Source organism: Colobus angolensis, unplaced genomic scaffold (assembly GCF_000951035.1).
Source record: "Colobus angolensis palliatus isolate OR3802 unplaced genomic scaffold, Cang.pa_1.0 Scaffold473, whole genome shotgun sequence".
NCBI classification, from domain to species: Eukaryota; Metazoa; Chordata; class Mammalia; order Primates; family Cercopithecidae; genus Colobus; species Colobus angolensis.
The window spans coordinates 804560-820216 of record NW_012118188.1 but is presented as its reverse complement, the minus strand read 5'-3'; the positions used below and the strand labels follow the sequence as shown (position 1 = coordinate 820216).

The window sequence follows — 15657 nt, the reverse complement described above, 5'->3', positions numbered from 1 at the left end:
GACAGAGAGAGAGAGAGCACGCGCGTGTGTGGGTGCGTGTGTGTGTTTCAAAACAGAAAAAGTAGGTTTATCCAGGTTATCTGTTTTTGGAATTTTCTTTTCGAGACAGAGTTTCACTCTTGTTGCCCAGGCTGGAGTGCAATGGCGCAGTCTCGGCTCACTGCAACCTCTGCCTCCCAGGTTCAAGTGATTCTCCTGGCTCAGCCTCTCGAGTAGCTGGGATTACAGGCAAGTGCCACCAGGCCCAGTTAATTTTTGTATTTTTAGTAGAGACGAGGTTTCTCCATGTTGGTCAGGCTGGTCTCCAACTCCCGACCTCAGGTGATCCACCTGCCTTGGCCTCCCAAAATGCTGGGATTACAGGCATAAGCCACCACACCCAGCCTATTTTTGGAATTTTCTAAAGCACAAAACACATAATGAAAATACAGCCTCAAATTTCCTTCCACATATATTCCTTGAGACTAATTACGAAGTCAAAGTGAGGAGTTTTTTTTGTTTCCAAAGCATCTTTTTTAGAGAGAAGTAGGTATAGATGGAGTTGTTAAAGATAAAGCACTGAGATGTATCTCTTTCAGGTATGGGAACCAATATTTTCGCTATAAATTAGCCATCTGATGTCCAAAAATAAAGTATTGTATCTAAAGTAAAACAATTTAAAAGAAAACATTCTAAGTCAAATAGCTGATATAAAAGGAATTTCAGATGTTAAAACAACAAAGCCAAAGAAACAAAAATAAAGTTTAAAATTACATTGAAAGTAACATATTTTAAGTATTCCTTTTTTTTCTTTTTTGAGACAGGGTCTCACTCTGTCATCCAGGCTGGTGTGCAGGGGCGTGATCTCGGCTCACGCAACCTCCACCTCCTGGGTTCAAGTGATTATCCCACCTCAACCTCCTGAGTATCTGGGATTACAGGTGCCCACTACCACGCCTGGCTAGTTTTTGTATTTTTAGTAGAGACAGAGTTTCACCATGTTGGACAGGCTGGTCCTGAACTCCTGACCTCAAGTGATCCACCTGCCTCGGTCTCCCAAAGTGCTGGAATTACATGCGTGAGCCACCATGCCTGGCCTATTTTAAGCATTTCTATGCCTTTGTCTATGAAAGTGGACTTGCCTGAACTATCAGTACTACAAGCCAGAAAAGCAGGTATTCTAGTTCTGGTTTTGCCTCTTAACTAGCTGTGAATTTGGGCAAATTCTCTAATTTCTCAAATCTCTTTTTCCATTGTAAACCAAGGACTAGTTTCCCTTGTAAACCAGGGACTAGTCAAAAAATAAAGAATTTCAGGTTTGAAGAGGCTTTCCAAATTACACCGTCTAACTTCACTATGTTACAATTGTGGTAATGGAGGCATAGGCATGTTAGGAAACCTTCCTTAATTCACACAGGTAGTTACTAACAAAACTAAACCTAAAATCCAAGTCCAATACTTATGCAATAAAACAGTTGTAAGTTTAAGTTTCTTTATCAATAGCATGATAAGTTTATAAGATCTTGTTGTCTGGCCCTTTTAGGTTCAGTAAATAGGCCGTCCACACTGCCAGGTTAAATATAAATCCAAGTGTTTCTCTATGCAATAATCGAGTTAGTTGTTATACGGAAATTGTATTAGTACGATTATGAACTTTTAGGTTCCACGGAGATGTTGAATGTGAAAAGACTCATATACTTCATTCTACACTTGTCAGATCTAAACTTTATTTAAAATAACTCTTGAAATTTCCATTGGTTTTTCAAGTAGAATTTTAGTGTTCAAAGATAAAGATAAATCAGTATTACATAACACATAGATAAAAAAAATCAATGAGTACTTTCAAAATAATAAGATGAAAACTTTCCTCAACCTACTAAAGCAACAAATGCAACTGACACTATTCTAAGAATGCAGGTAATACATTTTTATCTACATTAGTTACTAGACTTACAATGTAGATATTCTTACTTTGAGATGTATATCCACTTTTAAGAATGACTAAGCTTCTTTCCTAATACGAAATACTTACAACTCATGTGGAATATATAATTAGGACTTTATAGAAAACGAAACGTAAGAAAATCAAATTTTGATAGTGTTTCCTCCCTTTTCTTTTAGGTGCTATGATCAAAGGTATTTGATCACAATTTACATTTGTATTTTTTAAGTTTTTAAATTAAAACAATTGTAAATATATTTATATAGCATTGAGCTAACCAGGTAAACTGCTTAAAATTCTCTAACAAAAGCAAAACAAAAATAAAATTACCCCTTGTATACCATAATTATTTAAAACCTCAAATGATAAATTAGGGAAGTATTCTGGTCTGTATTTTGAAGTCAGGTTATGAAAGCAATCTCTCCGATTGATCACTGTAGGTAATGTACTTTCATATTGGAACATAGTTGCTTCTCATTGCATCCCTTAAAGATGAAGTTATTATTTCAATTTTCAGGCTCGGAGAAATTATAATATCCATTCAAGGTTGTATGTTTTGTAAATTTAAGATTCAGAACACAAACCAAAATTCAATGGAGGGTAGATCATTAACAAAAGCATAACAACAATAAAGGAAACAGCATATTCCAGGGCAGCTGCTATGTGCACTTAATGATACCACAGGTTTTTGCACTATAGTAGGGTATAAGATTGGAAAGATTCAATAGAGTCAAATTTTACGGGTCCGAATGTAAATACTGGCTCAGAATGTTAGGTTTTATTCGATAAGTAGTGAAAAGCACCTGGGAATTTTTTTTAAAATGGGATGTGGTCTGAGAAAGGATTAACCTGCAGCAAGGAGGAGGAAAAAAAAATTACTGAGCATCCATTAGCATGGTTCAATGCAATTCATTAAATATTATAAACGGCCACAAAGATGGGTGGCAAGACAAGTGCTGGGTCTTGATTTATAAGATAACTAAAAAACCTACAACTGTACACTGAAAAAGCATAATTTGGAGGGTAAAAATATGGTACAGTCAAAATTTATTATCTTACTATTAAGGCAAAACAACATTGATGATCTAAACATCAGGGAGTATCCAATGTTTAAAAATAGCCTTACCTTAGATCAGGTGATTCGGCCCTCCCATATCGATCCTGCCACTTCCCAACGCTTGAATTGGCTTTTCTGGAGGCAGTACTTGTCTGAGACTGAGAAGAGGTGCTGTTTCTGGTGAGATAAATTTTCTATGTTTTTTCTTACATATTGTTGTCTCTGACCCCCCTTGTTCTGTTTTTTTTTTTTTTTCTTGACATGCTTTTTCTAAAGTCTTTTAGTATGTTCCTACAGTATCATTCTCAAGTCATATAAACTACTTGCTGTGGTACTAATGGTACTAAGTATTTAAATATAGATGTGCTATCAACACTTTATTAACTCTAGAATATTTTTAGAAATATTCTTCAACATAGTATGATGTCAATGCAGAAATGAGAAAAGAACTAAGGATTTACATCAGGTTATAATACATTATTTAAAAAATACATTTCTGTGCCTCTATGAATTCTTAACATTAATTTTTGCAGTTTTACAAAATCTTATTCAAATTTTGGTATTTCTTTCCCTATATTCTTCAACAATGAATATAAGTATTGTTAGTGCGACCAGTTAACAGCAACACTCTGATGTGTTTCATAAAAACCTATACTACTTTATAAAAAATCCATTTCAAAATAACTCTTTCAAAGTAAAGTTCCCAAAAAAGTTAATTTTATCCCTGTTGACATACTTCATAAAAAATTCAGGTATGTGCACTATTGCCAATACTTTACAGAACTAATAAGATGCTCTTTCAAAGCAACAGAACATATATACATGTTTATGCATCTGCTTGTTTATGTTAAAAGAAACACAGGAAAAATAAACCAGAAACTAAATGAAATCTGTTCTGACAGGAATAAAAGAAACAAAGAAAGGTGTGACAAGTTTCTATATATCTTTGGATACTCTTGCCTTTGGAACTGTCAGATGTTTTAACGTATGCAAAAAATAAATCAGTGAATGTGGAAGGAAAAACAAATGCTAAAACTGCATACAGACAGACACAGTGAACCAAATTATATATTTTAAATTATTAATAAAACAACTCTGTAGGAAACTTCTGAACCCAATATTTGAACTATATACCCTTAGCTTAAAAAGAGACAAAGAAAAAACTTTAAACAAATCCTAAACTCTACTGAATAGGTTTTCTTATAACAGTAAAAGTTCTGAATCTGTTATATGTGTATTTAAAGATTCTGGGAGCCAGGTTCTTTGTGGGGAAAAAAAAAAAAAAGAGAGATGCTGCATGGAATAGGGAAAGGGAAATAGGAATAAGAATCCGGTGACATTCAAATGGAAGTAAAAGAAACATGATGATTTCATGACTAAAATGTATTTTAAAAAACACACATGGCAATTGCATCTTGAAAATGCTAATTCTTTCCTAGCTCTGAGTGCTGAAAAGGCCTGGAAATAAGGATGCCCTAGTATAATGGGCACAGCTAGCACCCTGAACTTGTTTTTTAATTACCATTCCCCACTAAAAGGAATCAGAGTGCCTTTGAAAATGGCTGCTTCTAAGGAAGAAACAGGGAAACTACAAGATAAGCCTGGAACATCCTGGTATTGCCAAACTATAAAAACAACCTTTAAAAAAAAAAGATGGAGACATATCAAAAGGTCACGGAGCAACTTTGAAGAGGAACAATTTGAACATCAAAATGAATTTCAGTATATATAAATCATACATATGGTTTAAACACCATGTATACAAATAAGCTATATTTGTAAGCCACACATACATACTTTCTCACACATAAAATAAGAATTTATGAGTCTAAGTGATAAGTGGTGGAGTGGGAAAGCTCATTTTTGAAGTAGAATGCCAACTAATAAATGTTAAGAGAAATAAGAGGTACATAATCACTATTTTGCAGCTATTACAGTAATAACTGACTAAAGAAAAAATTATCACTGGAGCTAAAATCCCTAAAAAGTTTGAAGAGGAACAGGTTTAGTCTTTCCACAAATTACTTATTAAATACAAAGGAAAAAATAGTAACTTTGCAGTGCAGAAACCCAAAGGACACCACCACAACGAAGTCATTACAATTATCATTACTAATAAAATAACATGACAAACTGACATCATGTATCTCCAAGCCAATACACTGAGAAGAGTACTTCATCACTTACATAGTATTCCTGCCCAAAAAGCAAAACCTGAATCTAATCATGAGAAAATATCAGGTAAACCCAAGAACAATCTACTCAACAACTAGATTGTACTCTTTTAAAATTCAGTGTTAAGAAATACAAAGAAAAGCTAAGAAGCTGATCCAGATTTAAGAAAAACAAAAAGATAAAATAGTTAAATTTAATGCGAGAAACTGGATTAAGTCCTAAATCCAGGAAGAAAGATTGCCATAGAGCATATTGGGATAACTTGCAAAATTTATAGCCTGCAATTAGATGAAAGTACTGATTCACTATTAGATTTTCTGCCTTTGATAACTGTGCCATATGCTTATCTAACAGAATGTCCTGGTTCTGAGGAAATACATGCTTAAGTAATTAAGAGTAAAGGGGCACGATGCCTACAATTAACATTCAAATGGCTCAGTAAGAACAATGTTTTTGAGAAATTATGATGCAAATATGACAAAATGTTATTAACTGGAAAATCTGGATAACAGTATATGGAAGTTATTTGTACTTTTTTTGCAATTCTTTGTAAGTTTAAATTTTTGTCAAAGTAAAACTTTTTTTTAAATGACAACAACACATGAAGGAGGCATAATGGGGACTTTTGGGGGTAATGAAAACGTATCTGTCTACATCCTGATTTATAAAAGTATGTTTAGTTTGTAAAAATTTAACCAAGATGTGCATTCCTGATACGCCACTTTTCTGTATGTATGTATTTCACAAAAAGTTAAGATGAAAACTTCTAAAGATTAAGCAAAGCATTCCGACATGTTAAATATAAAATTTTACTTAACAATGCCAATTTGCTGGGTAGTACAAAAAGTTGGAAACCCAGCATTTCTATTGATAAAGCATGAAAAAATATTTTTAAAAGTTCTGTGCAAGCATATCAATACTCATCTATACACTAAAAAGGCAATCTAAGATTTTCAACAATGGAAATACAGTGCTTAGGTCAGTAGTACAGCTCGTTAGTCTTAAACATCTACTGTGCGTCCTGTATTATGTCTTAATGAATAACATTTACTGTTTTCTCCCTAAAGTCAATACAATTTTACTTTCAAAGATGTCTATCCAATCTCCATAAATATAATGAATAAAACAAAAACAAATATTGTTATGGGAAATATTTCACAATGACTGAAAAGTATCCTTTTTATCAAATGGAGTCCAGAAAACAAACTTCCCTAATGAGTTGTGGCTGCTGGCCTTTACGTACAAAAGTGACAGTATGGACAACGTAGGTAACTTCTATGGGTAGCAATGGTAATTATTCATTTTTGGTTTACTAGTGAAAGCCCTGCTAATTTTTCCATCCTTTCTTTACCTCCTTTCAGCTGTCCCTTACCCATATTTGCCCTCCATCTCTTCTTAGCCAGTGGCCCATCATTACAATAACTCTCTCAAGTAAACGCTCATGTACCTGTCTCCTTTATTCCTTTTTTATAATTGCCTGATACATCAACTTCTGTTAAATCCAACTCTAGCTAATCTGTATAAACACTCATATACCTGAAAGGAGCAACAGAAACATTCAAAAAGCAGCTGACTTGTCTCATTTTAAACCCATGGCCATTAATCTCGAGAAAAGTTGAAAATATACAGCAGTCCCCCCCTTATTCTTGGGGGATATATTCTAAGACCCTCAGTGGAGGATATATCCTAAGACCTCCAGTGGATACCTGAAACTGAAGATGGTACTGAACCCAATATGTACAATGTTTTTTCTATAAATACACGCCTATAAAATTTAATTTATAATTAAACACAGTAAGAAATTAACAACAATAATAAAAGAGAACAATTATATTAGGTGAGTGAAAAAGTAATTGCGGTTTTTGAACTGTTGGGATCTGCAGTTTGATACTGGAATACATTCTTAAATAAGTGGTTATGTTACACATCACTTTAATGGGCATTTCTCACTTTATTTATTTATTTGTTTTTCTGCTAATGACATTGCTTGCTGTTTATTTTATGTTTAGACTATGGAAATGATGTTAGACAAAAAGCAAATTCGAGTAACTTTCTTATTCAAGTTCAAAATGGGTCATAAAGCAGCAGAGACAACTCGCAACATCAACAACACACTTGGCCCAGGAATTGCTAATGAACATACAGTGCAGTGGTAGTTCCACAAGTTTTACAAAGGAGACGAGAACCTTGGCTGGCCATCGGAAGTTGACAACGACCAACTGAGAACAATCATCGAAGCTGATCCTCTTACAACTACATAAGAAGCTGTCAAAGAACTCAACAACCATTCTGTGGTCCTTTGGCATTTTAAGCAAATCAGAAAGCTGAAAAAGCTCAGTAAGTGGGTGCCTCATAAGCTGACCGAAAATCAAAAAAATCATCCTCATGAAGTGTTGTCTTACTCTACGCAACAACGATGAACCATTTCTCTATCGGATTGTGATGTGCGATGAAAAGTGGATTTTATACAATGACTGGAGATGACCAGTTCAGTGGTTGGACAGAGAAGCAGCTCCAAAGCACTTCCCAAAGCCAAACTTGCACCAGAAAAGAATCATGGTCACTGTTTGGTGGTCTGCTGACAGTCTAATCCACTACAGCTTTCTGAATACCGGCACAACCACTTCATCTAAGAAGTATGCTCAGCAAATCGATGAGATGCAGCTCAGCTGCAATGCCTGCAGCTGGCATTGGTCAACAGAAAGAGCCCAATTCTCCACAACAATGCCCGACCACATGTCGCACAACCAATGCTTCAAAAGTTGAATGAATTGGACAACAAAGTTTTGCCTCATGCACCATATTCATCTGACCTCCTGCCAACCAACTACCACTTCTTCAAGCAACTCAACAGCATCTTTTCGCAGGGAAAACGCTTCCACAATCAGCGGGATACAGAAAATGCTTTCCAAGAGTTTGTCAAATCCCAAAGCACGGATTTTTACACTACAGGAATAAAGAAACTTATTTCTCATTGGCCAAAAATATGATTGTAATAGTTTCTATTTTGATTAATAAAGATGTGTTTGAGCCTAGTTATGATTTAAATTTCACGGTCCAAAACCGCAATTACTTTTGCACCAATCTAAAAACAATCTACTATAATAAAAGTTATATGAACGTGGCCTCTCTCAAAATAGCTTATTGTAACATACTACAGGTAACTGAAACCAAGGAAAGCGAAACCCAGATAAGGAAGTAGTACTGTACAGTTTCTCTCCCTGTGTCATCATTTTTTTACTCTAACTCATTCCCATCAGCATATAAAAATACTGTAATTCTCTCATCTTGAAAAAAAGGCTTCTCTTGACCCCACACTTCACTCCAGCTGCCCAGCTACTCCTTTCACCTAGTTTATTCACAGAGCTCCAAAAACCTATTTCAGACCTCTTTTCTTCTCACTCAATGCTACCTTCCAATGGTCTCTTATTTCCAACAGCCTCACTCTCACCAGATAAGTCTGCATATTATTTTGCCGTGAAAAATGAAAGCAAACAGAAAAGAACTTTCAATTATTCCCATTCCATTATCCACCTACCCATCTGCACTGGTGCCCTGTATCCTGCCTTCCCTCCTGTTCTTATGAATGAACGGTCCATGCTTCTACTTAAGGGCAACTCCTCCACTTGCATATTACATCTCATTCCTTTGGCTTTATTAAACGACATTGCTCTACAACTTCCCTGTCTTACATCATCAATTTCTCCTGCAGTAACTCATTCCCGTAAGTATACAAAATGCTGTAAGTATTATTATTTTTTAGACAGTGGCTCACTCTGTCGCCAAGACTGGAGTGCAGTGGCGCGATCTTGGCTCACTGCAACCTCTACCTCCTCGGTTCAAGTGACTCTCCTGCCTCAGCCTCCTGAGTAGCTTGAACTACAGGTGTGCGTTGCAATTTTTGTATTTTTATATTTTTAGTAGAGATGGTGTTTCGCCACGTTGGCCTGGCTGGTATCAAACTCCTGACCTCAACAGATCTGCCCATCTCGGCCTCCCAAAAGTGCTCAGATTATAGGCATGAGCCACAGTGCCCAGCCAATATGCTGGATTTTTTTTTTGTTTTGAAAAAAAACTTCTCCTGATCCCACATTTCCCTCCAGATACTGTCCCATTTCTCTGGCCCCCACAGAAAGAAAATAGTCTTCCAAAAAGGGCCCATATTTTCTTTCTAATTCTTTTCCTCTCACTCTTTCTTGAATCCATTACAAAGTCTTTTAACTTCATTTTATACAAATGAAAACGATCCTGGTCAGGATCACCAAAGACCATGAATAAAATCCAATGGTCATTCTTAGTCTTCATTTTCTTTACCGATCAATTGGATTTAATATTTGACAGCTGACTTTTCTCCTTCTTGAAACACATTGTTTTCAAGATATACAGTGGGTTTTTTTCCTACTTCATTCATCATTCCTCCTTATTGGTCTCCTCTTACTAGTTAATCCTTATTTTCCTGACATACAAGGGAGTGCCCCAAGGCTGTCTCTTACCACTTCTCCATCAATACTTACCTCTTTATTCCATTTTGTAGTTTCATTTAAATAATATGTAAACACTGATTATCCTAAATTCATTATCTCCAACCCATACTCTTCCCTTCTACTCCGGATCCATACAGCCAACTTCCTACTCAAATTTCCCACTTGCATGTCCAACAGGCATCTAATTTTTATTATGTTCTACACTGAACTCTTGGTCTTCTTCCTCCAATAACCACTCCTCCTTATGGTCTTTTCCATCTCTGTAAATGACAAAACCATCATTCTGGTTCAGTTGATCAGAACGAAAACCTTGGATTCACCCTTAACTGCTTTTTCCTCTACAACCTACATCCAATCCATCGAGATAGGCTATTGGCTTACCTTCTGAAATATATCTGGTATCCGACTTCTCAGCATCTCCACACCATCATCTTCGTCTAAGTTACCATTATCTCTTGCCTAGATAATTGCTGCAACCTCCTAACTGGCCTCCCTGTTTTCACCCATCCTAAGTAACTCTATAGTCTGTTTTTAGTAAAGCAACTAAATCGAAACTTTAAAAATCTAAGTAAGATTTCATTGCTCTGCTCAAAATCTGCCAGTGACTCCTCATTTACTTAATTTATAGGAAAAGCCAAAGTCTTTATAATGGCACACAGCTCTATGTAATCTGGCCCAAATTTTGAAAAGCTAATCAACAACAACAAAAAAAAGGCAAAATACAGAAAAGTTACTGATTTTTAAATAGTTTAAGTATAATAGCAAACACCTAAAGTATTTTCTAGGTACCAGGCACTGTTCTAAAACACTTTACATAAATGAATCCGCTGAATGTATATAACTACACTGTGAGGGAAGTACTATTACTACATTTTACAGATTAAGAAATCAAGGCATAAGAAGATTAGGGAATTTGCCCAATGATAGCACAGCTAGTAAGCTGCAGAGCCAGCATCTGAACTCCAGAAATCTGACACTCCAGAGTCCAAGCTGTTACCAACACTCTATATTGCAGAACACCATAAACTCAATGAATGAAAATTAACCTCTTAAAAAATGTACAAGCCAAAAGAACACTACATATTAAAATATTAAATATTACTACATATTAAAAGCTTAGCTATCATAAATTCTTTAACCAAACATTTTGAGATTATATTTAGTTTAAATAATCACATTTCATTAGGTCTATGACAATTCACAAAAATCCTGGATTACTTTATAATATTTAATTTTGGCTGAAAGCTTCAAGAATCTTTATCTTAGAGCTAGACTAGATGCCACTGTAAGGTCTCTTCCTGCATTAGATTATTCTAAAATATCTCTCATAACAATACAAAACTGCAGAATAACAAAAACAGAAAACTATATAACATAAATTTAAACAAGTAACACAAAAGGTAAATGATCTGGCCGAGAACTAGTAATACTTGGGTTATTAATTTGTTTCAGGCCCAGACTTTAGTCATCTTATCTAGTGCAAGATTAAACTACTAACCTCAAACTTCACCAGTCTTAGCCTACTATCCTTTACCAGTTTCCTGGTAATGGCATAATAGGGTAACCATTTGTCATATTTAAGTAAAAAAGACATTTTTTAGCATGTTTGCCTCTTATATATCTGATACCTTCTGGAACATATGAGGTATTATCATATCAAACCAAACCACAACAAAAAATGGTTCCAATTTTAAAGATTTTCCAAGCTGAAATTTCAATAGCCTCTTTCACTAAAATTAGCAAAAGACCTTCAGGCCAACAGATCTAGACTTAGAAGTCCAAGAATTCTTTATGTAAGAATAGTGAGCACAGAAAACAGCGAATACTATTGTTACCACCTCTCCTGAATGTAAGATTGTTTCTTTATACATATACATAACTATATACCACACTTCACTTCTTGCTTGCCTAGGCTTTTTAGATGGAAAAACATCAAGAAGTTTCTTGTGAAGAAATTCATTTTGTACTAAAACAAAGTAGAATGTTCCAGTTTTTTGGTAGAACATTCAGAGCTTTTATACTTAATATAACACAAACACAATGTAAAGATACCAATGTCGTACAATAATTGAGTTACAACTACATAACTAACCTGCTTGGTGGGAGCCCAGTCTTGAATAAAGAAGGAGGAGAAGTAAACTCAGCTTTTGTAGATGGAAGGGCTGTTTCTTTCTCTGAATTTCCAGTTCTTCCCTGCTGTACCTTAAAAAAAAAGGTTATTAGCTTGTTTAATTTAATAGAAAACTCAAACATAATGGACTTTAGATGTTAAAATAAGTTTACAACATTTAATTTGAAGTTAAACACTAAGAATGTTTCTTTGCTGAATATTTATTAAAAATAGCCTATTTTAGAATAGTATTAGGTGAAAGGCACCAAACAGAGCATGGGATCAAAATGTTCCAACTATCAAAAAGTTCACATTAATAACACTTAGAAGCAGAACAAATTGTAATTCTTTGGCACTTTCATAAATTCTCGCAGATCACCACAAATAGGTCCCAGATACTTGGTTATGACTTCATGTTTCGAATTCAAGAAAGGCCTTGAAGAATTTTCCCATTCTGTGTTCACCACCCTTATTCTAAGAAAACAACAGGTGACCATTTTACCCATTCTGACCATTTTCTATTCAGACTGTGATTTCCTGTAACACAAATGTGAATAATCTGCTACTGTACATCCATACAATTTCGCCCATCACCATTAAAAGTACCATCATCCTGCCAGTTCAGTAGGCTTAAAAGCTTGAAGTCAATCACCTGTCTTAATACCTCTCCTCACTCTGTCGCCCAGGCTGGAGTACAGTGGTGCAATCACGGCTCACTGAAGCCTCCACCTCCCAGGTTAAAGTGATTCTCTTGCCTCAGCCTCCCAAGTAGCTGGGATTACAGGTGTGCACCACGATGCCTGGCTAAGTTTTGTATTTTTAGCAGAGACAGGATTTCACCATGTTGGCCAGGCTGGTCTCAAACTCCTGTCCTCAAGTGATCTGCCCACCTCTGCCTCCCAAAGTGCTGGGATTACAGGTGTGAGCCATCACGCCCAGCCTTCTCTCTCTTAATATTAATTTCAAAACCAGTTATCTACTTACTCCGTAATTTCTCCAAGATTTGCCTATCCTTTCTGCTCTTATTAGAGACTTTAATTGTGGCCCAGTCACATTCCTCTAGACTGCTGAAATGACTTCTTTATGCTCTTCTGCTTTTATACTCATCTTTTTATCTTAAAATTATCATCAAACTATTCAATTTAAACAAACTAAATTCAAGTTTCCTTACACTTAAATAATATCACAGCATATTTTATGTTCTATTTAAATTCTATTTAAATTCCCTGCTCCACTTAAATTCAGCATCGCTCTCCTTTCCCATGAGGTAAAAGCCAAGAGAATCTCAAGACATTTTGACTGATATATCTGAACTACCAATTCAATTCCAAAATCATCTATCTACCTCCCAACTAATCATTGTGTGAGAAAAAGAAACTCTTTTACACTTAGGCCATTGTAGTCAGATAGATCTCTTATTAATAGTGTCCAAACCAATCCCTAATTGATAGCCTCATACAATGAGGATTTTACATTTAGTTTATTTGAAAATGAGTTCTACCACTTAACAAAATTTTTTTTAAATGCCCTGATTCTAATGAGATGGTAAGAATCAGCACTAACGCAATGGGAACAGAAAGAAATGGACTTGACAGATACCTGACAGGTAAAACTGACAGGATCTGGTGACAGAATGTAAACATTATTCATTCATCATTTATTGAATATCTATTATGTACCAGAAGCTGATAGAGAGAAACACAACAGGATCGTGGACCTTAGGAAAAAACAAACACACCAACAATCAGAGCAATATAATAAATATCATGAAAAAAATATAAGAGATAAAAGATGTTATAATAACACAAAAAGAAATGCATTGTTCCGCCTGGGGATGTCAAGGAATATTCAGAGTTGACACTATTGTCCCCAACTGCTCCCCTGACCACCAGTAATTTCTATGTAACTTCTTTCACATCTAACAGACATCTCAAAGTTACCATGGCCAAAACAAAACTACTAATTTCCCCTAATCTGATCCTCTACAAATCTTCCCCATATAAATAAATAGCACCATCACCTACTGAGCTGCTCAAGGAAAAAAACCATAGAAATTATCTAATACATATCAACACCCAATATGTCAACTTTACCTTTACAATATATATGCCAAATTCCAATCTGCCATCAGTAAACTTCCTGGAAAACACAGTTGGCAGTACTGTGAGGTTTGTCATTTGTAAAGAGAGTCACACAGATATTCCAGACTATTTACAGATTGTTTGGTTTACACTGAAAGCTATCACTTCACTTTTGTGTGACAGAGAAATGAGATTTCAACAATTCCTTTTTGCATTTTTTATTTTTATTATGAGTCTTTTTATCAACAGATAGAGACTACCTAATTTGGGCATGAGAAGAAAACAGCACAGACACACTGCCTTCAGTGAAGATGCATGCCACCCCATTCATAAGTATCCTTCCCCTGAGAGGGGATAAGAATAAAAACTGTGTTTGGACCACTTGGATCCAAGCTCTACCACACAGCTCACTCTCTAGTGATCACTGATCTCTCTAGCTAACTTTACTGAGTCTACCAGAAGAAGAGGAATGAAGGAAAGTTACTCAACCACCCAAAAAAATCTCATTACGGCAACAGTGTGATTGCTTATAAGTTCCCATAAAAAAAGGAATCCTTTGACAGCACCTGGGATGATGTATTAGTGTCACAGGATTTTCTTCTTCCTGGTTTCTCTTCACAGGGAAAAAAAAACATGAATTCAAAAGGATTCCAGTCTGAGGCACAATCACTTGCTTCCATAACAAAAATATCTCATCTTTTTCGGCACATAAATATTCTTTCATTGGTTAAAAAGAAAAATACCTTTTAATGTCTTAGAACTCTCTGGTGGTAAAAACTGCAGATTTCAAAATTTTCCTTTCATACTCCTATAATTCTCCGAAAGTATTAAGTCTGTGTATGCTTCAATAATTTAGTTAAAAAAATGCTCAGTCTGAAATCAACTGCATTGACCATTTGGCTTTGCACAACAGGGAGAAAATAAATGGTTCACTGATTATTTATACAGAGAGACTAAGAAAGAAGCTATTAATTGCCACTAATTTTATGATGGCTTTAATGTTTACGAAAGCATGATTTTTTAATTTTATGAGCAATACCCATTTGAGGCTGTAAAAGAAAGCATACAATTCTAATTGTAGGCCGAGCACGGTGGCTCACGCCTGTAATCCCAGCACTTCAGGAGGCCGAGGCGGATGGATCACGAGGTCAGGAGTTTGAGACCAGCCTGGCCAACATGGTGAAACCCCGTCTCTACTAAAACTAAAAAAATTAGCTGTGAGTGGTGGCAGGCACCTATAATCCAGTTACTCGGAAGGCTGAGGCAGGAGAATTGCTTGAAACCGCGAGGCGGAGGTTGCAGTGAGTCAAGATCACGCCACTGCACTTTATCTAGATTGGGTGACAGCAAGACTCTGTCTTGGGAAAAAAAAGATTCAAATTGTAGTTCATTTTGTCTCAACATAGAAACATTTGTTTTTGAATCTTCTTCTCACCATGTAATTCTAATTATAAGAAGCCGATGTTTTATTTCCTTTGAAGTTCTGTTATATCAATGATTATTTTGTATAGGTAATTCCTTTAAAAGGCCTACTTAAAGTTAACATCTAAAATACAGTTATGGCAGGGTGCAGTGGCTCACACCTGTAATCCCAGCACTTCAGGAGGCCAAGGCAGGTGGATCACCTGAGGTCAGGAGTTCGAGACCAGCCTGGCTAACACGGTGAAACCCCGTCTCTACTAAAAATACAAAAACATCCAGATGTGGTGGTATACACCTGTAATCCCAGCTACTTGGGAGGCTGAGGCAGAAGAATCACTTGAACCCAGGAGGTGGAGGTTGCAGTGAGCCAAGATCTCACCATTGCACTCCAGCATAGGCAACAAGAG

The 15657-nt window shown here is 35.8% G+C and overlaps 1 protein-coding gene across 8 annotated transcripts in view; it reads right to left on the bottom strand.

Annotated features, from left to right (window-relative positions):
* FIP1L1 (factor interacting with PAPOLA and CPSF1) overlaps positions 1-15657 on the bottom strand; it is a 71759-nt gene that overhangs the window by 37183 nt on the left and 18919 nt on the right. For 4 of the 8 annotated variants that reach the window (XM_011958756.1, XM_011958755.1, XM_011958757.1 and 1 more), the window contains 2 exons: positions 11730-11839; positions 3048-3155 (listed from right to left, as the gene is read on the bottom strand). In XM_011958756.1, coding sequence (XP_011814146.1) covers positions 3048-3155; positions 11730-11839 — 218 coding nt within the window. The remainder of the gene's footprint in view (positions 1-3047; positions 3156-11729; positions 11840-15657) is intronic. The other 4 variants (XM_011958762.1, XM_011958761.1, XM_011958760.1 and 1 more) reach the window with 1 other exon arrangement.